Genomic DNA, 24,888 nt, shown 5'->3' with positions numbered 1-24,888 from the left:
ACATTCTTACATATGGCACCTTTAATAAGAGGCCGATGTTGTTTGTTTAGAAATCATGTGACTAAAAACATTCCTCCTGCTTCCGCCATTTTTCTTGAACAGCGAAAAAAGCGGAAGCGACACTTTACAGTATGTGTGGATGACATTCCTCCACAAATAAGACTACAATAATGATAATTTTTTACATCATCAGGTTGTTCCTTGTCATCGCTCCATGGACTCTTTATGTCGGTGAGCTAATTTCCACTGTTTACAGCAGTTGATGGACACAAATAAAGGTGTATTTTCTTTCACAGAATCTGCAAAATTTATATTACATTTTAATGGAGTTCCGGCTTCTCCTTTAAAATGTGAAATGCCTGTATGTTAGAATAAAATGGTGGTCTCTTTGATTCAAATTATATAACTCTATACACTTATAAAACATTCTTGTGGGAAGTCTAATTCTAATTTTGTCATTAACTTTGCTTGAAAAGCACATGTAGCAATTATTCACCATATGTTTAATAAAGATATGCTGTGTTTATGCCTTTGTAAGTATTATTCGAGTCTGGAATCTTAACAGTATTATTACATTCTTTCGGCTCATGTGTTTTGTTTTTTTTTGTGCTAGAAGGTAAACAACAAGCCATTCACAAGGGAAATATTGGGGTTGCCAGGTTGGTGCATTAGTAATGCTATAGTTACAAATGTACTGCTGGTACCAAATAAATGTACCTCTCCATACTGTTTGAAATTGAGGATGTGTGCAATGTTTACACATGTAACGTGAAACAGAGCGTGACAATTATTCCAAAAACAGATAAAAGTCAGTCATAAAAGTTTCCCTGTCACAGATAAAGACTGAATAATGTGTAAAATGATCACACGAGCGACGTCTTCAGCTAAGCACGTTTCTTTAAGGACTTCCTGAGAGTTCTTTCACTTCCCCATTCATAACCAAGTTAAACTCTCAGAAGGGTCTGTCCCCTGATACTCAATCATCTTACTGATTGTTTTCTGTGTATAACAGTCAGTGTTGACTAGGGTAACACTGTATTATAACATTACAATTGACAAAACAGCAATAGTATTATCATTATTACGCACAGTAACTAGGTTGCCCATTTTGGTTTCAATAAAGTGGATTCAGATCCAAAAAATACACTTATTCTACATCATTTTATGATTACATTCACTGAAATGAACTGTAAGGTAATAACAAGTAATGCAACTTAAAGCCTAAATACCAAGTATGTATTTATTTGAATAAGGACATTTAGACGATTTTGTTTGAGAGAAAATTGCACATTAACCTTGTTTTTTTTACACTTTTGCAAGGATATTAGCAAAGTTGCATATTGCCCCTTTATATAAAGTTCCAGTTGCTACTATTTAAAAGAGTAATGAGTAACTTATTACACTTCCTGAGTAACTGGTAACAGTGCAGTTCTATTTTCTTTATTGATTCTGTCTTTTGCGTTGTGCTTGTGCACCTGAGGGTGGAAACATGTTTCAGTTACAAGGGAAAATCCCCCAAAACACCACATGTGGATCTGACGGAGAGACTTTGGGCTGTTTGGAAAATGTGATGATTTAAAGAAAAATGTGTTGTTGTGATGTTGCAACTTCTCCTTTGAAAGGCAAATGCATGCGCTAACTGTCAGTAACTGTTAACTGTCTATCATACAGGAGTTTGTTTGCTTCTACTGACGTGCTGTTTTGTTTAAATCACCAGATTATACCGATCTACAGTGAAATATACTTCTTATTAAAAAAAAAAACAGTAAATGTCCTACATTTATATAAATAATAAAAAAACAAGAACAAGTAAGAAAAGACATTTAAATGATACTGTTTATGTCAGTTGTGTTTATTATAATCAAATATTCTCTCCCATAACTAAACAATATTACTACAGTAACTGAAATATCTCTAAATGACTCGATATCAAATGAAATCAAATCAGGATCATGTGAAACAGAATCGATTCAGGTTATCCAGAAGTGTGTGTATGTGGTCGTTTTGTCATCGCTTAAAGACCACTAGTCCTCTCTAAGGGACGAAATCCTGGTCCTGATGTGGCAGAGTGTCATTTCTGTGGAACTGGTTAAAGTGTGAGTTGCGGTTAAGCTTAGTGTGAGTCAGACTTTAACGGCTATGGTTAAGGTCAGGGAGGAGGGTTGGTTAAACTGCAGAAATGAGTGAAAAGTCAGAGTGGATTTCTTAAAAGAAAAGCTGCACAAACCCCCACCCCCCCCCCCCCCCCCTACCCTCTCTCTCTCTCTCTCTCTGTGTGTGTTTGGCTTCACTGGTGAACTGTGACTTTATTTGGGACTTGTTTCTGTTTCAGCAGGGGCGGAGCCAACAGCAGCAGCATCTGTGTGTCTCCGCTGCCTCTTCAGTGTGAGAAACGCAGCTGTGAGGACAGATGTGTCCGACGCAGGAGACGGAGCTTCATGAGAGCCAAAAGGTTGATGTAACACTGGGCCACTGGTGAGTATGTCTGTGTTATTATTGAACATGGGATCTTAGAAGGATCATGAGTCTTATAGGTAACTGGTAACGACATAGTAGTATGGTGCTAGTTTTATAATAGGATAATCATGTTATAGTAATAATAACCTGTTATTCCCAAAGTAACATCCTGGTAATAAGTTGGTAATGGAGATTAGGCGACCATCAGTGTCATACCTTCTCATGAAAATGTCTTCAAGTCAAAATTGATAATTACCACATCATAAAGTTGAAAATCCTCCTCCTTATGTCCGTCACACTCTTTCCACGGCTGTTACCAAGCTTTTCCTGCCGTGATGTTACTTCACGATGACAAAATGATCACTATATTGTTCCTGTACTTTGATAAAAAATATATAGTAATCCTTGACATGATTACCAGTAGAATTTCTGTATTTCTTGACCTGACTTAATGCATGTGTGCTTATATTTGAAGACGTATTTAGCAGCTCCTGCTGCCATGTAAGGATCTCACAGAAAGAGACAGTAACCGATGAATCACCATGTTCCAAACCTGGTCCATCTTCACCGCTGTCACTCTGCTGATGATGCAGCTCTGCACAGGTAAGCATGCATGACTAATATAAATACAAGTAAATAAAAACACTAAAACCCACTCTGAATGGTGCTAATTTAAATGTGTTGGATTTTTTTTATATATATATAAGACATAAAAAAATAAGAATAATAACCTGTCATTTTCATTTAACCGAGGTGGCACAGATCTGTGCCGCAGGTGCACCCATGTCAATTTGCCGTGGGAATAATACGCAACTCCATATATGGACATCCTGGGTTGTGTTTTTATAGGTTAGATATTCATGCTTTAAGAACTTCTTATGTGATGTTGAGTCAATGTTATGATTCATTTTATATCTCCTTTTTAGAGTTGATATAAAGTAGCAATAATTGTGCAGAAGTCACAAAATGGAGTGTTTTTCTTTTCTTTTTGTTCATAAAAACGAGCCAAGTGAACTTTGAACTGTGACGTATTTCCAAATTTCACAAAATCGGATTTTCAAACATTTTGAGTACTTTGGTGGTGAAAATGATATTTTGTCTCATCATTGGTTGTGCTGAAAAAGAGGATATAAGACACTCTATACTGCCCATTCTTATAGCCTCTGTATACTGTACGTTTAAAAAAACTGTGTTCTAAGGCGTTATCTAACACACACTGTTAGAGGTGAGACATTATAAATGTGCCCTATTTGTGCCTTTTAGGTGAGAAATCCTGTGTGATCTGGTCCAGTGCTGGCCATGTGGTGCAGCGCGACTCCACCTTTAGAATTTACTGCCGCTTTAACTGCAAGTGCAAGGGATCCATGTACAGCGGGCAGCCGCGCACATTACAGAGGCACAAGCATCTCAACTTAACCACCATATATCTGAATGTGGTGAACATCACTCACATGAGGACGTTCAGCTGTCAGTGTAACTGTCCTTCTGGACTGGACCCGTGTGGCATGGACATCTCAGCTGGATGTGAGTGTGAAGCAGCTTTTCCTCACAGTTTTTGTCTACGTGCATATGTTGGTACATTTAGACCACGTCAGTTTAAAACAGATCCAAGAGTTTCACAGAAGTTTTTTTTTTTTTTTACTTTTAAACGCTGCACTGCGTTTTAAGATAAGACTTTCATATCAAGGCTTGAGTCGACATTCAAAGCTACAAGAGCTGTAAGAACTTCTGCTTTCTCTTCTTTATTTCGAGTACTCCCTATTCACACGTTGGAGACGTGAGTGCAGCAACACAAAGACCACAAAGCCTGTTTCTAATTCGGGAGCATAGACAAGCCTGTTTTTGTTTGACACATGTGAAATGTTCAGTTCCTATATTGTAACATGCACCACAATATCCTCAATAAATAAAAGATTTAGCCAACTAAAGCAATGTAAATGACGACATTATAGACAATCTTTGTGCTACTTTGTCCTTCAGATCCACCGGATCATCCAAAAAACATTTCATGCGTCTACAAGGTCCAGAATAATGAAAGCGGAGACGTGTTGTGCACTTGGACCCGAGGATGGGACACGTATCTTTTTGACCGCACGGTTCTATGGTGAGGTTTTTTTTTGTCACTAGAACAAAGCATGCGTTTAAAATGGCCTTCCTTATGGCGACACATGACACTTGAGTTTGTGGTGTTTCAGGGTGAGAACTGAATCAGGAAATCACACAAGTGACCCAGAGCGACACAACGTCTCCAATAAGGGAAGTGATTCTGTTAGCTTCGCTGTGGCCAGATCTGTCCAGATGATCGCTGTGTGGGTACGCGCCGAAAATCCACTGGGCTCTTCTGTCTCCTCCACCATCACCTACTCGCTCAGTGACATTGGTAAGACCATCTGGTTTAACAGCTTCTGCTGAGAACATGTACACAATTATTATTTTTCTCTAATGTTAAAGTCTGATCATTGTGTTCCCACTAACTCTTTATGTAGCAAGGCCATTGACTCCTGTTCTTGGACAACCGGCGTGCTCCTCCCGGGAGTGCATTGTCCAAGTGGAACAGCACATTGTCACTCAACAACTGGAGATCCAATACAAAGCAGCAGGAGAGACATGGATGTCTTCATTATACCAGGTAAGAGGTCTTAATGCTGTTAACAGATTACATTTTTTTCAAAAAAAATTGTAAGGGTTAGCGTTTTTGTCCAATTGTGGACCAAATCTTTTTTTTCAAAAATTGGTCACATTTTGGACGACATAGTATAGTATGACGTACTATATAGTATAGTATGACGTTTTTGTCAAGTTTTGGACCAAAAAAACGTTTAAAAAAAAAATGGTCAGATTTTGGACGACATAGTATAGTATGTCGTTTTTATCAAATTTTGGACCAAATTTTTTTTTCAAAAATGGTCACATTTTGGACGACATAGTATAGTATGACGTACTACATAGTATAGTATTACGTTTTTGTCAAGTTTTGGACCAAAAAAATGGTCACATTTTGGACGACATAGTATAGTATTACGTACTACATAGTATAGTAGGACGTTTTTGTCAAGTTTTGGACCAAAAGAATGTTTTTCAAAAAAATGGTCAGATTTTGGACGACAGTATAGTATGTCGTTTTTGTCAAACTTTGGACGAAACTTTTTTTTCAAAAAAATTATCCAATTCTGGACGACATAGGATGGTATGACTTTTTATAGTATGACATAGTATGACGTTTTTGTCATATTTTGGACCAAAAATGTTTTTTCAAAAAATTGGTTAAAATTTTGATGACATAGGATAGTATGACTTTTTATAGTATGACATAATATAGTATGACGTTTTTGTACTATTTTTGGACCAAAACATTTTTTTCTTAAAATTATCCAATTCTGGGCGACATAGTATAGTATGACGTTTATGTCCAATTTTGGACCAAAAAATGTTTTCAAAAAATTGCCAAATTTTGGACGACATTGTATAGAATTACTTTTTATTGTATGACACATATAGTTTGACGTTTGTCAAATTTTGGACCCAATTTCTTTTTCAAAAAAAAGGTAAACTTTTGGACGACATAGTATAGTATGACTTCTTATAGTATGACAAAGTATTGTACGACGTTTTTGACAAATTTTTTGACAAAAAAAAGTTTTTCAAAAAAATGGTCAAATTTTGGACGACATAGTATGGTATGACGTTTTTGTCTCTCTTTTGTTTCTTTTTTTCGAAAAAAAATTTCATTAAACTTTTTTTTTTTTAAATTCAGGAAACTTTTTTTTGAAAGAAGAATTCAAATAAAACTACATGTGTACTAAGCTGATGAGACATAAATAAATACAGGTGTCAAAAACAAGTTGAGGTGTTCTCACAAACTTAAATGTAAACATGTTTATTTCACTTAGAGTGTGCAGACCACTGCAGTTCAGGACCGATCCATTCCCTCGCTGGAGCCATACAGGTTGTACCATTTCAGAGCCAGATCTAAATTCAGCACTGGCCAGTGGAGTCAGTGGAGCACAAACATTTCCACCTGGACTCAAGAGGAGGGTAAGAATCAAAGTACAACTCATTCAAACTTCAGGCAAACATCATCTCTGCGGTACTTTATCTGACCATGCTATCAGATCATGAAGTCATTTTCTTTTCTTTATTGGGTTTTGAGGCAGTTATCAGCTCACTTCTGTCTGCCGATAGGAAATCTGTAAGCCACTGAGAAAGTGTCTTATTGTGAATCAGATATTCAAATAATACAAATATAACTTCACACAAAAATGCAGCTATACTTTTTATACTATATTTTGTTGCAGAGCAACAAGATCTACACTACCAGATCTACACTGTGTCAGAGTGCAGAAAGAAATGAAACAGTAAAGAAGTCAGTAATGGAAAATATAGCAGAATATTTGTCATCGTGATGGTGTGAAGATAATGTATGTAAGTTACCGGTGTTCAGTCATGACAGATCATCAGCTCTGCACAGAGGACAAAGAGTGAAAGAAGCTGTTTTAGTACAGAGGGAAAACAGGTTTCACAAAAGGTCACTTTAGAACATCAGTGTAAATCAACTCTAGTTGAAGAATATCTTCACCTTAATGCCAGGCAGCTTTTAAGAGACTGCAAAATTAACTCTGTGTTGCTTTGTAAACCAATTCATTCCCTTGCACCAAACAAGGGAAAATCTGAGAAAATCTGCAATTTAGCATCAGAGCACATAGGTGTGTAAGGTGTGTAACTGTTGTGCTGCAGACCCTCAGGTTTGTTTATTTGAGCTCATTTATTTGTCTCTTTAGCCCTCATCTCTTCTTGTTGAGGCATAATTATGTCATGCAGCTGTACCGAGAGGAGAATCCTTCATGTCTCAGAACTTCCCACATACTGTACACAAATGACAGGGTGAAATTACCTTTACTTCCCCTGCTGCGTTAATCACATGTCGCACATACGCTGCATTCAGGTCAGCGTCACAGGAAAATGTGAGAAAACTGCAGCATCTAGACAAATGTTTAGGAATTACTTACAAGAAATGTAAGAAAACAAAAGAGAACAGGCAGTTCTAAATGTCTAGTCGTGCTGTGACACATTGATGCTTCATTGTTTTAGCCCCTGCAGAACCGTTGGACGTGTGGTACGCTGAACCCAAGTCTGGTTTGAAAACCCCGACAGTTTACTGGAAGGTACAGTGTGTTCAATCAATTTGTGTTTTTTCAAATCTGGGCCCTAAATTTGACCAGTTCCTCAGAAACGAGCTCCTGCCTCATTAGGACCAGGCTTTGGTCCAGAGAAGGTGGTGACAAATACACGTACACACACACACACACACACACACACACACACACACACACACTTATGTTGATTTAATGTCACATGAAGTGTGAAATGTAAGTGAAACCTGACGACAGACGCCGCAGTTTCAGTTTACAAGAAAGGAGCCGCTGAACAGAAATGATGTGTCTTGATATACTATGTACGTGTCCTTCATTGAGTGTATGTAGAAAACATCACATTCAAATCCCAGAAGGGTATTTTAGCTTCCTGCAGTTACATTTTAAACTTCTCTTCCTACTTGTAGGAGGCCGACATTTCCATAACGAGAGGGAGGATCATAGACTACAGAGTCAGAGTTTACAACCCAGACTCTGGATCTGAGCAGGTCACTAACGTCAGCGCCGATGCCAGGAATTGTTCGGTCCCACTCTGTGCCGACAAGTGTGATGTGACAGTGTGGGCTCGCAACTCTAAAGGCTTATCTCCTCCTGCCAGAGTTACATCACGACACCTCAAAGGTCAGAGAAAGCATGTGCCAGTGAATGCTTGATTGGGAAATATTAAGATGTAGTATTAAAACCAAACACATACTGTATTTGCTCCTCATGTTTCAGCTCAGTCCTCTCAGGATGTGACGGTGCAAGTAGACAACAGCAATGTCGCCATCTCCTGGACAAAGCGTGAAAGTGCAGCACCGCCTGCTGCCTTTTATGTGGTGGAGTGGTATCCAGAGGCTCAGAGGCTGGAGGAGCTCAGCTGGATGAGACTGGACAGTGACAGCAAGCGTGCAGTCATCACAGGTGGGAACGTGTTTTCATTCTCAAAAAAAAAAAAATTCTCCTGAAAGGAAATAATGATATTATTTATCATTGCGTTAATTTGTGCAGGTATTATGCCGTTTGTGTGCTACAAAGGAGCGCTGTACGAGTTCTATAATGACAGCTCAGTGACCAGGAATGTGTTTGGAGGTGTTGCCACTGTGGAGTCAGGTAACAGAACTTCAAGCTCGGGTGTGATTTTACACTGTAATAATGCGCACACACACTAGTTTTAAATATTATCATCAAACTGTGGTGCAAAATCGTTAAATATGAACAATATGTTACATTCAAACCATTGTCAGAGGAGTTCAGTTCAAGGTTATTAGAGTTAATGAAAGCTAAAATTGAAATTGTTAACTGAAATAAAAATAGAAACTGAACTGAAACTGAATTGTGTGTTCACAAAACTAAAACTGCCTGAAATTATAGTGAAAATGTGTTGAGTTTTCGTCTTTGTAAATTTACTTCATACAGTAACCATATTGAGTTCATATGAAATGTATTTATTTTTTATAATATAGGAAGTTGTGTATTATTACCAGGGGCAGAATAATAACATCAATATCAGAAATCACGGAAAATGCTACGCACTGCAGATTTAAAGATAGGTTCTGTAATTTGTTAAATAAAAACTTCATAACGGCCAGATAATTGTGTAGTTATTCACAGGAAAATGTAGGTGAGATGTACCGGTTTGTCCGAATCTAGCCTTACAGACCCCGAGCTTTAACTGTTATCGTAAGGTTTAACTTTGTCGTTAAATCTGATAGAACGTGCAGCATTATCACCTCACCACCATTAGTATTAAACTGTTGTTTAAAGGTGCATTATGTAATAAATCTAAAGCAACTGGCCATAAAATCCTCTTAATATGTCACAGAGACTCAGGAATAATGTTCATATAACAAACTGAACTCACCAACAACAACAGTACAGACAAAATATTTGCATTAAAAAAATATTTTGCAGACTGCAAATCATGTTTATGTTTTGAAATCATGTTTTGACATGTGGCACCACCTACCGCCGTCTACCAACCATTGCAGTCAGTAGAGACTCCGCTGCTGAGCAACCACGGGTTGCCAGTTACGTCAGAAAACGAAACCTAAAAGACCTTGGTATTTTGTATTTGAATGTAGTAACTGTTTTTGGCCACATTCTTACATATGGCACCTTTAAATATTCCTTTATTAGTCATACCTGTTCTGGGTTGTGCTTGTCGGTTGCAGCTCCAGTGGCTGGTCCGCTGGTCCATGAGCCGGAGGTTGACGGACACACGGTGAAAGTGAGCTGGATGGAGCTTCACCAGAGCAAGCGACGGGGATGCATCACCAAATACACCATCTATTTAAAGAGCAGCGGTGGAGAGCAGCAGCACTGTGAGAATAACAACATCACGTCTTAAACCTAAACTCCTATTTATATATAGTGATCAAGATGCTTCATAGGACACAAAACATATTTCTATCTGCACCACGATGGTGTGTTTTACCACGTGCTGAAGTTAAAAGCCTTGAGTTAAAATATTCACCATCTTGGAGCCAAAGAAAAAGAACTTCATATAGTTTCTAAGTGATCCTGTGTCTACATATTTGAATTTCAGACTCCATTTTAGCACCAGACAGGACATACAAGATCAAAGATCTGCCTCCAGCTGAATACAGCCTGTGGATGACTGCGTCGACAGCTAAAGGAGAAGGACCTGGTGGTGACGAAGACAAGTTCCTCATCCAGCGTAAGCACATTCATGAAACCTCCACCACACTATATTGAAGATTCACTTTCTCCTTTAAAGTCCTGTTCACACCGGGCTTTAACATGAGGTCATGTGCTTACCAAACCATCTCAGAATCAGTTTTTTCGTAATGGGAGCTGAAGATCCATTTACGATGCAGCGCTAATGCGTTCACACCTGTATTTAAAACCGCAAACTCTTCTGATCGGCTGTTTAAAAAACAGTGACAGTGTCTAAAGGTAGGGTTTGTAGATCATGGGAAAAGTGTTTGAGCAGGCTATACATTCTGAATTCAAAAGTCCAAGCCCTTTTCTTCTCCCTCTGAAGCACAGGAAAGCAACAAATTCTCTCAAAAGATCACAAAGAAATAGGGTTAACCTACCTGTCCAGTAGAGACAGAGCCACCAGTAGAAACTGAGCTTTCAGTTGTCGCCACCGTTCAAACACAGCACCCATGTTCACTCTGGTCTTGGATCGCTCTGCATCAGCCTTTTTCTTGACAGTTGCTTTTCCCATAAAACGTATTTCGTTCTGGGGCAGAGGGGGGAGGAGAAGGCAGTTTGATTGATGCATCACATGTTTTTACAGTCTGTCCGTTCCACAGCTTTCAATTTTTGTGACAATGCTTTAATTAATCGGGTACAATCGGGGTGAGAAGAGGATTTTAAGCAACACAGTAAAAAAAATTTTTTTTACCAGTTCCTCCAGAAAATGATCTCCCACCCTACCTTTAAGATAATAACTGTCTGTTTCTTTACTTTTACCCCACTGTACTCTTCACTGTTCAAATCTTCTCCCTCTTTTTCCCATGTCATGCCTGCAGAGGAGATTCCATTGTCCCTCTTACTGGTGTGTGTTTTCACCTTCGCGATATTGGTGCCTCTGATGTGTCTGTGCCAGATTTCATCGGTCAAACAGAAGTGAGTAACAGCAGCTCTATATGGGCTTAAATGACAGAACTTAACAAGGGTCATGGGTCATTATTCTGTGCATTTACACTTCTGCAAACAAAAACATCTATTTTCCACATTCTCTCTCAGGTTCTGGGTGTTTTTCCGGTGTCTCATGCTCGATGTTGTGCCAGATCCTGCAAACAGCAAATGGGCGAAAGAGTGTATCAGAGAGAAGGTACTTCCAAGAAAGAGTTTTAAAATACCTCGCAGCTCGAGTGTTCCTTGTTGAGGCTTGACTTTGTTCTCCCAAAACAGGGCAAGATGAAGCTACACATGCAGCTCAGTAACTCCAGTGTAAGCCAGAGTGAAGAAGATCCAGTCCTGGTGGATGTGGAGGAGCAGCCCAAAGAGAACAGTAACATCTCCGCGTCTACAAAGGTCTCCTCACAACAGAGACCAGGCACAGAGAGCAGCACGCCGCTGTACCCTCTGACCACGTACATCAAGAGCTTCTCGCACGATTCGGACAGCTCCGACCACACGCACACGTCTCTGGACACGAACACCACCATGGACTACATCTCAACACACGCAAACATGGAAGAGGAGGAGGAGGAGGAGGAAGAGGAGGACGGAACGCTGAATTTCTTCCCCAGCCACAACATCTTCATGGAGCCGTTCAGCTTTGGAGGAAATTTAACTTTGGACAAAGTCAAAATTGACTTCTGTCGTGACCTCTTTCAGAACAGTTAGAGAGAACTCTGTGGTGAGAGGAGGAGTGAGAACTTCTAGGGGAAGAACAGATGAAAGAAATGAGACTTTCAGTGACTTTGTGTGGATCACGCACCAACTACCTCTTTGCATATTTACATGTAACATACACAGCTGTCTTGTGCTAATTCCATATATGTATTCATTCCTTTTTCCTTTTCACGCATTATTATTGTTTTCTTCACAGAATGGCTATAGACACACTAATACCGCGACCACAGTAATACAGGGAAATAAACGTCTGAAAAACCTCATCCTGATACAGACAGCACTGAAACCTTATGACAGGAAGTGTGACTACAGCACATCTACCACAATCTCGTTGCAAATACGTTTTCATTGCACTGCCGTGTTACTATGGGGTGACGTCTGTAAAGCGGTTCATGCTGAAAACAACTGCAACATTTTGTCACATTTAGCTTCAAAGGTCACTTTTTGTTAGCGCATTTGCAACAATATTTGTTAACTTAGAAATGTATTAAATAGTTGAATATAATTAAATGTTACACCTAAATTCTAAATGTAAATGTTAAATCTAAACGCTAAATGTACATCTAAATGGTAAATATTAATATAAATATTAAAGGGGACAGATTATGCAAAATCAACTTTTTAATCTTTTAAATCCTTATATTTGGGACTCTGGAGGTCCTATCAGTCGGCAAAGTGTGGCGATGACTCACTTATGTTGGTCCACACTCATTTGGACCTCACAAGATGCTAAACTCCTGGAATTGTTGTCTCGCGGAGCTCCGATTTGTCCATAAAATACAGGAGAGTGCTGGCGAGGGCAACAGTATCCGAAAAGTGGAAGTCCTCGAAAAGTTCTATTCTTGGCTCCACAGTGCAGCACAGAGTTCTACACAAACTTCCAGCCTCAGAGGATTTATCTGTCCGGTTGATACATGTTATATATGACGGCAATGTGCCTGCTAGAGCCTGCAAATGATCACTTTTACAAATGCTAACTGCTGTTAGCTCCCAGTAGCCTCTGTGGCTGATGTCATTTCCTGTCCTTTAAGTTTCATTTTACTTTTTTTAAGGTGGACCTTAGAGATACTACTAAACAGAGTGTTCTGAACAAGGCTGTTTTGGCAGAGTGATTGAACTGCTGTGGTGCTTCATCCTTATGGTATTTTGACCAAAGCATGTCACAGACATGTTCATTAGGACACCAGGGAACTAGGTTAACTTGAAGAAATAGGGTATAATATGTCCCCTTTAAATCTTAATCTTTTGGGCCAAACTAAATATTTAGCTAATAAGCAAATTCACACTGCCAGTAAGTCGAAGTACCAAAATAAAAGCTTGAGGAAGACAGGTTGTGCTTATAGAATCAAATAACAAATAAAAACCACCTTAGAATACATTATCGTGAGGACTACCTTAAATAACATGTCTGCTTTCATAAAGTAGAGCACATTTTGCCATAGATTCGCATACAAATTGACTTTTAGCAACAAGTCACCCCCTGGTGGTCATTCAAGAAAACACAAGTATGAGAGACCGTTCTGTATTGGTTTCAATAAGAAAGTGACATGACTGCTTACAAACCATCAGCTCTATAGAGTATCTTGTTTGCTTCCATGTTATCAGAAAGCCAAAGTAGGTTCTTCCAAACATTTGCAAAGTGAGCAGTGATTGGAGCTTTTTTTTAGCAAGCAACTGGAAACCATGTCATGTAGAACCGTTTAACTCCGTCTGCAGGTTGTGTTAAAAAAGTTGACAATGCAAAAACTTTATCGACCATCTTTATTTACTGACAGAGGTCTCCAATAGCAGGGCTAGAATTCACACATCTGTAGAGCACTTCAGTTGTTCCACACAATGAACAACCGTATTTCTTTCAGAGCAATTATGCAGTGGTCCCACTGTGGAAGCTACAGGGCGAGTCAACAGTGGAGGAAAAGATCAGCACAGAACACAGCAGGAAAAAAACTGACGCTGAGCCGAGTTTACATCTGTGGAAGGACGCTCGAGTGGAGTGTGTGAGCAGTCGGAGAACATCTCAACTGTGTAAAGACACTTCCCCTCTGGATCACTCTGAAGTAAAAACAGACTTTGATTGACTTTCACATGGCGGGTAATCAAAGGTGAAATGGGCGAGGAGGAACAGAGATTGTGAACAGCACCCAAGAATACAGGTAAAACACTCATGGAACAACTCCACTTCATGGTCAATCTAGATGTCGTGGCGTTATCACCGGTGTGTTTCTCCAAAATGACCTAAAGTTACTCCTCACAAATATTCAAGTAAAAATATTACCTTAATACAGACCGAGGGCACCATTTCATCAATGAATTCAAATGTCGACAATAATCACTTGATCAAACATCAAGGGGTGTGCCGTATTTGCACCATGTGAAATACAGTCTCTGAAAGAATTTATGAAAATAGTCAAGATTTACAGGCCGAAGATCATAGAAGAATAGACCTCCTGTATAAAATATAAAACAATAACGCAGTGCTAAAGAAAAAAAAATCCTTAAATCTCACCGACTGATTTCAAAATGCATTTTTGCAGCAGCAATTACAAAAATTTAGCAATGGACAATACATAACTCTGAAAAAAATACTGTGTGAAAACACCCCTGCTACTGTGTTTTCACGTTCAAAACCTCTACCAATAAGTTGCTCCAGGGTAGCAAGAAGTCCTTTTCTCTTTTTTTTTTCTTAATTTGTTTTTTTTCCATCTTTGTTTTGTTTTTATTGGGTAAAACTCAGTCCTCGCATTGAGTGTCATAGTTAATGACAGTCTTCTCCATCATTTGACTTTGCTGAAGGATCCAGGAACATGCAAGCCTCGTAGTGGAGGTGCTCAGGAGGCTCCTGTAGGCCTGAGGAACAGCAGCTGGGGCTTAGGCCAGGGCTGGGAAGGCCTCTGGGTCGTCCACATTGGGCACAGACACAGATGACTGCGAGGACAAAACAACACAAGTTAGCGTTAAAAAATGCCACAGACGATACATAAAAATGGACTTAGTCTTCAAGTTAGGAAAAAACTAAATTTTGAGGCTTCAAGATTCACGATCTGACCAAAGTGATGATACAATTTACAACTGGAAATTCACAGATATCACTTGTACACAGGCAACTACTGAACGATACTGCCGATATCATTGGTGTCCACAAGGGGTATATTTTAAAAATGACCACTGTCTTTGGGGGGGTTCCTTCTTAAAGGTGATTCCACTGATTGCAAAAAAATCTTTAAAAAAAAACATTGCCTTTTTGATAGTTTATGGTCTCTATCACTAGTTTGGGTCTTTGTTAATAAAACATGTCAATTTGGTCAATTGTGTTACCGTTCAGAGGAACACAGAACACAAAGAATGACACCATGAGTGGACACCAGTGTGATTGACAGCAGACATAATCTAATAGGGACAACATCAATATGGGGTCAACTAATTTGATTCTGGAGGCTGCAAAATGAGAGCAATTGACAAAAACTGACAATTTCCATTAAAGAGCAGCAGAAACTAGCAATTGAGATCATGTTAGAGTCACAGCTGCAATTTCTGTACTCCTAGAGCAGTGAATTATCTACCTTGTCAGTCCTTGGTGCGCGGACCGGCCTGATGACTTCGCCGCGGCCGCGACCTCCCCTGCCACCACGTGGTCCTCCACGTCCGCGGCCTGGGCGGCCAAGATCTCCAAAGTTGATCTCCAGCTGGGTCGTAATGTCATTGGCTGGTTTACGGAAGTGGTGCTCATCACCCTCTACCGGCTTTACCCCAAAAAAATATAGGGATGAAATGATAAGTTTTTTGTACATTTAGTGCTTTTGTTTTGTTTGAGCAACAGCAGTCGGAGTGTTACCTTTGGCTCCTCAACCTCAGGGTCAATCAGAACTCCTTTCTTGGCCTGTGATGGAGGAAAGCAAAACATTACATTTAATACACTTATCTGACTCATTACAAAAAAAAACAAATAACATTTACAAAAGGACACTTTTTCTTCAGTTAACATCGAGCTGGGATTTTGTTTTGGAACAAATGAAGGAAAAATAAAACCACCTCACCAAGGCCTGCTATCCAACATATAAACTGGCTCAGGAATTAATTTAATAAACTTTTGCCTTACTAACCTGTTCCAGTCTTAATTGTGTCTTGAATAAAAATGCAGGCGGTAAGAAAAGAATTACTCCACACAGAAAAGTCAGGGACCTTCTGTGTTTTTATAGCAGCTCCCTCAAACAATGACGGTGGTGTTACCACAAATATTTACGTGTCACAGACAGGAAACTCCAAAATCTAACACCTTTTTGCGCCAATCTAGCTGCAGGAAGATAGCCTGATTATCGCAAATGTCACATGTAAAAGGACTTCCCTTTCACTGCAAGAGTTGGTTTCGCTCTGATGCTCATTGCTAAATGTTATTTCTACTGCTATGGAAGCAACAAAATGTGGCGTTATTTAAGATGGAACGAATAACTGGTATTTAGTTTGACTGGGATTTCGACTCACCTCTGCTTTGGACTTGTGCAGCACAAATCCTTTGTTCCAATCAGCTCCCTCGTTTGCTTTACGGATGTTGAATTCCACCTTAGCGCGTTCCTTGTCCTGCACAGCCTTCCACTCGTCCAGCGTCATCTCTTTGGGGCCTTCTTCCTTTACCTCCTCGGCCTCATTCTCCCTTCAACATAAACACAGACACAGACTTGAGTATTAACACAAGTGTCATTTAAATGTATTTATTAACAAAAATTAATACAAATTCAGCTCGAGTTGGAGAGTAGGAAATATTACATTCTACAGCAAAGGGCAAAGACTTGCCAGGATGCACTGGCTGACATCTGCCAATGCATTTCCTTTAATAGTGACAAGAATCTTCATTATCATTAATTGTAGAAGGTACCAGGGCTTTATTAAGGGCAGAAGTGTAAACTTCATGTGTAGTGTTTGCGCAGTAAGGTTCTGTGTTAAAACCCAGGATATTTTTTTAACAGTTTGAATTAAAATGTTTTACACCACCACAGCAAGACAGTAAACCTGAAATAAACTCAAGTTGTTTGTCTTAACCTGGTTTATACTAAAATTGCTGTACAACATCTAATTAGTGGACCCATCAGGAGACAAGAATGTTTTTTTTATTTAACACGTTTGAACATCAACATCGTGGAGATTGGGACCAATTGAAATGCAGAACAAAACGGGACACGTCTGCAACAAGAAAACTCTACGTACCGGGCTGCAAAGAGGCGACTGACCCTTTAAGCCCATTGTTGCTGACACATCTAAAAGTGTTGAGTGAATGAACGTTTTAAGTCAGATTTGTTTTGTGTAACAAGTTTTCTCTATTAGACTGCCCAAAAGGTTTCAAATCTATTACATTTTTTAACCTTCATTTGGGAGAAAGTTGGCTTGTGGATTATTGCCATAGTTGTTGATAGACTCAGATTTCTTGACAAACTTTTCTGCCACATTGACAGTCTGTAGTGCCATGATTGTGATGAACTCCCCATCTGCCTGACTTCTTTTCTTCACAGACATTCTACTCCTTGTCCTCAAATAAAACCCTGATGTTTTCTTAAGTCAGGACAAGATAAAAGAACTTACTTGTTCTCAGAGTCAGCAGGTGGATGCTCCTCTCCTTCGGGGGTTTCTTCAGTGACGTTTGATTGGTCAAGCTCGCTATTTAAAAAAAAGAAAGAAAGAAAAGCCACTGTAAATGTTATGAATTAAATAAAAATGACTTAAACGCACCATATACACATCTCCAAATGTATAGCACCCAGGCTAACTATTTAAGTGTCTTCAAAAACGCATCATAAAATACTTATGTCAAGTGCAAAGCTATATAAAGTGGTTTATAGTGTGAGCAAATCATGGGGCAACCAAAGATGCAGCTTAGTGACAAGTTTATGCCAAGAAACAAAAAGAAGCTCTTGACATTTTATTTAACAGTCACTTTATTAATAATTATTTGCATGTGTAACTTATGGCTTGATGTTTGTGGGTACCAAAAACAATTCAAGTTTTCAAGTTTAACCTAACCCAATCAAAAGATGCAATTGAGTTGACAACATTTACACATACTTATCGTTGTAATTTTGCATCTGTGGGAACTTACTTAAGCTCATCCTTGACGGTTCCCCAGTTGTGAGATCCACTTCCACCACGCTTCTCCTCGCCCTTCAGACTACTGAAACAACACTTGCTTTAGCCAGGATCATTTCTCCTTACGGCATTAAATTACAAACAAATCCTGTCAAAGTTTCATTTAAGCACTCTAAGTGCCGAAAAAGCACTTACGATCGGTCGCTGCCACTGTGTCTGTCAAATTCACGCTTTCCTCTGGAATCGAAGCCGTCGCCGCGACCCATACCGCGCCCTCTGCCTCCACGGCCTCCTCTGCCACCGGTGCTGCCGCCACCACGTCCTCTCATCGGCCTGTCACCAGTGGGCCTTTAAGAGAGAGAGAAGGACACAATCAGCACACAAATGCAGCAACTTTTACCGTTAAATACTCTTTTGTCGTGTTTGTTTCACAGTAAATCAGCCATATGAATAATCATTTTCTTTTTGACAATGTACATAATCAAAAACAAATACCACTTCAAGCTTTGTTATAGACTGGTATAGCAAAAAATGGCTAGCCAAAGATGTGCTAAAGTTAAGAGAGGGGGAGCATTCTATATCTACCATCAGCTGTTTCAGTTGTGGCCATAGAAAAAACCATATCAGCAGAACAGTAGTTTGGGCAATAAGGACATAGTAAACCTTATCAGTGCAAACCACACACACAAACAGTTGATGTCCCTGCCTGCGTTTCACCTCATTGGTAAAACAACAAACCACAGTGTAAAAATAGTTGTAGTCATGAACTTCCCCCCTCTAACCTTGCAAATGCAGCCAACATTGGATTAAATGCCTGCTCAATAAAAAAATTAAACTCACTTTTCCACTGAGAATTCACCGCCCTCAGGTTTCTCTGCAGCATCACCAGCAGGCCTCTCAAAGCGACGAGGGGGCCGCCTGTCCACTGGTCGTCTGTCTGTGGGGGGGCGACCTTCTCCCTGGCCGCCCTGGGGTCTGGGGCCTGGGCCTGGGCCTTCACCTTCTGGCTTGCGACCCATTCTCCTCATACCGGCACCTAGGATTGACCACAACAGCAGCATTAGGACACATATAGGACTAATTGAGCAGTACCCTGTGCTGGCCAGCAGACACAAGGAAGAGGGGGGTGGGGGTGGGGTGCCATTGTTCTAATTAAATGGAGCAAAAAATTTAAATGAATGGGCAGAATAAAATAGAATTCCTTTATTTAATATTGTGTAATATTTTCCCAAAACAGAAGCAAGGTGCAACAACTAACTACAATTTTGTGAATGTTACTGTGTGTAACAGTGACTAATTTTTACACGATGGGTTCAATCATTCAAAACTCAGCTGATTGATAGCACATAAGATGTTAAACATGCTTTGAAAATGAGTTCACAACTCTGACAAAGAGCTGATCAGCTGAATCAGCCGGTTACTGAATGGAGTTAACACCTCTGCAGCCTTTAACCCTCTGTGGCACATGGTTGACTGTGAATGACCAAGTCCTGCCCCCTGCGTAGATCACCAGCTACCAAAATAGACACTGTCCAGAGCATGGCAGCAGCTGGGTGCACCATGGTCTGTGCACCTGTCTCATCTCCTCTCAAGCAATCAGATATGTAGCCACTTGGCAGTCCGTCATAATGAGAACGGCCGACTAACAGCCTGAGAGTAGGTTTTCATCTTGGTCATTTCCCAACACTTCACTTCTCCACGTTGCAAATCAAAGTTGGTAAACACAACCCAAAATAAGAAAACAAAAACTCCACGATCATAGCGAACTTCACATGGAATGGGAATATAAAACACATGGCCATGAAAATCACTCAGTAAAGTTGATGGTGAATTTACATTGTTGGGACAATCGTGAATGGAGAAAACGATAACCATATCAGTCAAATTATGAATAAATAAGTCCTAGTGACTTGTTTTGAAGTGCCACGAGGAGTTGCAGTAAGTTATGCGGTTACGCTCATCAGGTAAAAACATGGAGACGCCAGCCCATACATATGTATTTGAATTTTGACTTTAACGTTGAAACTTGAAAGGGTTGTTTAACTTAAACATTATGTCCATTGATAATCTGTTACCAACAATCGATGAGTAATAACTTAAAGTACTATCATATTTTGAAATGAAATTGAATAATTATCAAAATCCACATCATCTAATCCTATGGAACAAGTTTTTGAAACATTGAAACAGATTTAACATTTCACCCGTTTCCTCTACTTCTACAAGGACTCAGAAATTGTGCAAACATTAATATATTTCCTGACAAAACGGAATGAAGGTTGATTAATGACAGACGAATAACAGTTGGGAAACTACATTTTAATGAGCATTTAGCCAGTTCTTTTCCCCCCAATTTGCAACCGAGATTACTGTATTAACCCATATGTAAATGGTACAAGGCAATCATTATATCATTGTACGCTGATACCGTTTTAAAAATTAATTATGAAAGTAAACGAGCAGGAAAAAACGTGTTCAATGAGCCAATGGGAAGTGGCTGTTTGGAGGCAGCGGTTTAACACGCCCCACACGGTGAACAACCACGAGGTTTATCTCCCAACTGTCCGTGTCAAATTCAGCGGCTCATCCACCACCAGTATAATAACGTAGTGACGTTACCATAGAAAAAACATCGCCTAATGTTTCTACATTGTGAACGCAAACATTGTAATTTTTTTTATTTAAAAAAATGTTATAAAATCCTATATTAAAATGAGCATTAAAAGCGACCGGCCTAATTAAAACAAAGTCTTCAATAAGTGGCCTCGCTGAAAGGAACGAGCTCTTTGTGGAGAGAAAAAGTGCACATGTTGTCGCCACTTTCCTCTGGTTAACCAGGCTTTCGAGTTCCACCTGCTCAACAAGGCCGGTGAACAAGACGAGCCAAAACAAGTTCGCCTGCAAACTGTTTGTCAACGACTCGCTGAAAAGCCGCGCAGCTCACACCGTAACACGCATTTTGAAAGGAAATGTCATCGTTGGCAAAAATGACAGCCCACAGTGACAAATAACAGCAACCACGCGGACCTCATGTCACGGGGGCTTATGAACCAATGCTAGCTAGCGAGCAAGCGACCTAGCATGATAGCTAAAACCCCATCCACTGTAGCTTAACCTGAAGCTAAAACGCAGAAATGTGTAATTTTTTTACCCTCTTTCTTGAGTGGGACTGGCGCTTGTGTTTCTTCTTTCTTGTCAGTTAGCGGGACCTTTCGGTCTTTCTGGGACTCCTTCTTCGGGTGTTTGGCAGCCTGTGCTGCGGTCTTGGCGGCACCAGGAGCAGCAGCCTCCTTCTTCTTCTTCACTTCAGCAAGCTTCATCTGTTCGAAAGGATCCGACTCATCGTCTAATAAATGGTCGAACCGATTGGTTATGGCACAGCCAAACCCTTCTTGCATTTGTCCGGGCATGATGGCGCCCCTTCAGCAGGATTTTCCTCCGATTCTACGAGGCTTGGTGCGAACACTTCGCTAGGTGAAGCCACAAGATGGCTGGGAAAAGGACCTTCTTCTCTTCCGGCGCGATAGTCATCCGGGGACCTCGCGTTTGGCGCCGATGGGGCGTGTAGTTTTTTAAGCGAATGAGGCGTTGACGCAAATACAGACAGGGTTGCCAGGTCTGTGGCAAGCTATTCTTTTGTCTGCATATGTATGATAGATACACGTGATGAAATTATTCTTTGTTAAAATTAAACAATCAGATATCCAATATGAAATTATTCCCATTCAGAATTGTAATTTCAGATATCCTAATACATGCCACCTTTACATTCACATGTATGAAGTATGTCATTACAGAGTTCTTTAATTCAGTTGTAGATATCATCAACTCAATTATGACAATCCATGTTTCCAGTTTGAGGTATTTGTAATTCAATTATGGTTATTCCAGGGGAATTTAAATATCTTGGACTTGGAATAAGTGGAATTATAACTAGTCAGGAATTAACATTATTGGTTTCTCAAATTGAAATGTCCTTGTGTATTCTAAATAACACAGAATACACAGAAACAACTGTTTATTTACTATAAATATATATTATAATATATATATACTATAATATATTTATTGGATTGTTCTGGACCGCGACCCTCTGGTGAAGGATACAGCGGTAGATAATGGATGGATGGATGGATTGTTCTGGAATAATGCATTGAAAATATTGTGATGGATCCACATTCATTTACAGAAAATGGACGTAAGGGGATCAGCTATGATCATCTGAGATCTTCTAATTTTATAAGTGAAGTTTCTTATTTATGAATTTAAATGTTTCCCCTTGTGAAGAATAAATGAATAAATTAGACTTTATTTCTAAACTTAAAAAGGACTTGTCAATCCAACAGCTAAAAAAATCCCCCTTTCACTGTACATCTATGCTTTTTGTTTGTATGTTTTAGTTTTACCTGTTTGTTGTATTCATTATTTGATCTCTTTAAAAAAAAAAAAAAAAAAACTTCTGTGAAAGCCAAATAAAAACAATAGAATAAACTTCAAAGTAGCCCTTTTATGGGGGAAAACGGCAGACCTGGCAACCCTGCAGATACAGACAAAGCCAACAGAGCCTACACTACCCACAATGAAGTTCTCCCAACTGTTGCTAACCTCTGTGGGAGTTTGAGAGACACACTTGTGTTGACTTCCCTATTAAGGAGGACTCCCCAGAGCTTCCAACATGCTTTTATCACCCTGTGTTAGCTTGAAATGTCTTTTATATTTTTTATTACTTTGCCTTTTTCCTTCATTCTCATTTCTCTGAGCTTTTTTATTGGGATAAACATACATAGTTGATGTGAACACATCTATTGTATTGACCTGAAATAAACTACCATTGCTAACATATGAAGCAAACATCAGGTGCATGCTAACTTAAAGGTGAAGTAAGTAGTTTATAGTGCCATCTAGAGGAGAGGCTGAAATTTACAAAATCTGCTCACCCCCTCCCTTCCCTGAGTGCTACGGTATCCTCAGCTGGTCAAATGTCGTCCTCGTCGTCTTTCTCCGTGTCAGCAGATGAGGTTCGTGAGGTGAGGGAGAGGGCGAGCTACCGCGGCCGTAGCAGACGAATCTGAGAGAGAGGAGGCGGGACTTCCGCTACAAGTAAAGAGACGCTTGATTTGTTCTCTCGCATTTGTCCTTACAGGCTCCCGTAGGAACATGGCGTCTCGCTGCTAACAGTGGCTATGCAACCGCGGCCCGCGACCATGTTATTTTACATGACTTTTTGAAACACTACGAAAATGAAACAAAAACTATTATACAGCGACTAGACAATGCAGGAGCACATAATATGTATAAAAAAGTGGATTTGGGGTCATATAAACCCATAAATACTACACAGTGTCCCTTTAAGTAAATAAACAGTATATCAATAATGCATGTCTATTGTCATTGTGGTTGAGAACGTGACACTCAGCCCAAGGCCAATTTAACCCTGCATTTAGCACGAGTGTAAACATTTCAGCCCCTGGGCTAACAAAACCTGATATACAGCAAATATGCATTCACTATGCACAGACAGTAGTGTTAGGGTTACCCTAACCCTACATAGCCCATAAAATATATTTTAAATAATATATCCCAAATGTTTTTATACATTTCAATATTTTTACACACTTAAAAACAGAAGTCCATTGCACGGCCAACATATAGAGAATAATCCTAAATTTAATCCTAGATTTTGAATGTTCTTGTACTGTGGGAGAAAGGACCTCAGGCCTTTCTGTGTGGTGAACTGGTGACCATCTTGCTGTGAGGCAACGATGCTACCCACTGTACCACCATGTGTTCCACAGTATTTTACTGTTAATTTGTAGCCGAATTACCAAATGTAAATAGAGGTATACATCTACGTATGTCTAATATATATATATACATGAAACTACAAGATAGAAAGATTTAATCAACATTGTTGGAGGTCAAACCCTGCAGCTGATGACCTTGTTTTAGGAAACTCTGTGTTAATGTGTGATTGTTGTATTCTCTTACCACTGTTATGCTGATGACACCCAGCTGTTCCTCTCCTTCCCCCATCCTCCAACACCCATGTTGCCACGCGCATCTCGGAATGTCTGGCAGACATTTCCACTTGGAAAACTGCTCATCATCTCAAGCTCAACCTTAGTAAAACTGAACTTCTCTTCATCCCGGGAAAAAACTGCCCTCACATGGACCTGTTGGTCACTGTTGAAGACGTCACTGTATCGCCATCATCAACTGCAAAGAATCTGGGTGTAATCCTCGACGACGGATTTTCCTGCACCACAAACATCATCGCGGTAGCCCGATCCTGCAGATTTGCCCTCTACAACATCCAAAGGATCCGGCCCCTCCTCACAAAGGAAGCAACGCAACTCCTGGTTCAATCCCTGGTCATCTCCCGCCTCGACTACTGCAACTCGCTATTGGCTGGACTCCCTGCCTCTGCGACTAAACCTTTGCAACGTATCCAGAACGCTGCAGTGCCACTCGTTTTCAATCTACCCAAATTCTTTCATGTGACCCCCCTCCTCCGTGACCTCCACTGGCTTCCTGTTGCGGCCCGCATTAGATTTAAGACCATGGTGCTGGCCTTCAAAGCCATCAACCGAACTGCACCAACCTGTACCTCCAAACACTGATCAGACCACACACCCCAGCTCGAGCACTTCGCTCTACTACATCAGCCGGCCGTCTGGTACCGCCATCCCTGAGAGCAAACAAAGGCTGCTCCACGAAGTCCCGACTCTTTTCTGCTCTGGCACCTCAGTGGTGGAACGAACTTCCGACCAACGTCAGGACAGCAGATTCGCTCGCCATCTTTCGCAAAAGACTCAAGACTCACTTGTTCAGACTTCACCTCGACCCTACATAGCACTAATCTAAAGTACTAATAGGTTCCTACCTTCAGCACTTG

At 40.1% G+C, this 24,888-nt stretch overlaps 2 protein-coding genes across 5 annotated transcripts; one reads left to right on the top strand and one right to left on the bottom strand.

The window, feature by feature from the left end:
• Nucleotides 1-2,999: 2,999 nt before the first annotated feature.
• On the top strand, nucleotides 3,000-11,912 carry il12rb2 (interleukin 12 receptor, beta 2a; the record flags this gene model as incomplete). Its single annotated transcript, XM_083888236.1, has 15 exons — nucleotides 3,000-3,060; nucleotides 3,721-3,981; nucleotides 4,438-4,561; nucleotides 4,653-4,837; nucleotides 4,944-5,086; nucleotides 6,348-6,492; nucleotides 7,546-7,619; nucleotides 8,015-8,228; nucleotides 8,325-8,510; nucleotides 8,598-8,699; nucleotides 9,761-9,910; nucleotides 10,135-10,266; nucleotides 11,090-11,186; nucleotides 11,307-11,394; nucleotides 11,475-11,912. 15 exons carry the CDS (start codon nucleotides 3,000-3,002, stop codon nucleotides 11,910-11,912), a joined length of 2,400 nt encoding a protein of 799 aa, XP_083744362.1.
• A 1,753-nt stretch (nucleotides 11,913-13,665) lies between these two features.
• Nucleotides 13,666-21,515, bottom strand: serbp1a (SERPINE1 mRNA binding protein 1a). Of its 4 annotated transcripts, none has more exons than XM_083887973.1 (9): nucleotides 21,145-21,515; nucleotides 18,834-19,029; nucleotides 18,189-18,341; nucleotides 18,007-18,078; nucleotides 17,493-17,567; nucleotides 16,401-16,572; nucleotides 15,754-15,798; nucleotides 15,482-15,661; nucleotides 13,666-14,846 (listed from the first exon to the last, which is right to left on the bottom strand). In XM_083887973.1, exons 1-9 carry the CDS (start codon nucleotides 21,401-21,403, stop codon nucleotides 14,790-14,792), a joined length of 1,209 nt encoding a protein of 402 aa, XP_083744099.1. In that variant the 5' UTR covers nucleotides 21,404-21,515; the 3' UTR covers nucleotides 13,666-14,789. The 4 variants fall into 4 exon arrangements, with proteins under 4 accessions (XP_083744099.1, XP_083744096.1, XP_083744097.1 ...); XM_083887970.1 differs by having other exon boundaries at nucleotides 16,401-16,569; nucleotides 21,145-21,432; XM_083887971.1 differs by having other exon boundaries at nucleotides 18,007-18,075; nucleotides 21,145-21,432.
• Between the last annotated feature and the right edge of the window lie 3,373 nt (nucleotides 21,516-24,888).

The sequence above is a fragment of the Microchirus variegatus genome (assembly GCF_963457635.1).
Source record: "Microchirus variegatus genome assembly, chromosome: 4".
NCBI classification, from domain to species: Eukaryota; Metazoa; Chordata; class Actinopteri; order Pleuronectiformes; family Soleidae; genus Microchirus; species Microchirus variegatus.
Note: the sequence above shows the minus strand (reverse complement) of the source record. Positions and strands in the feature narration are given on the sequence as shown.

Bases quoted from the DNA above. Each gene is read 5' to 3' on its own strand.
- serbp1a (XM_083887973.1), bottom strand. From the start codon at position 21,403: ATGCCCGGACAAATGCAAGAAGGGTTTGGCTGTGCCATAACCAATCGG. The intron at 18,342-18,833 runs GTGAGTTTAATT...TCTCTCTTAAAG, and splicing joins GGTGAATTCTCAGTGGAAAA to GCCCACTGGTGACAGGCCGA. The intron at 16,573-17,492 runs GTAAGTTCTTTT...GTGTTTATGTTG, and splicing joins CCTGCTGACTCTGAGAACAA to AAGGGAGAATGAGGCCGAGG.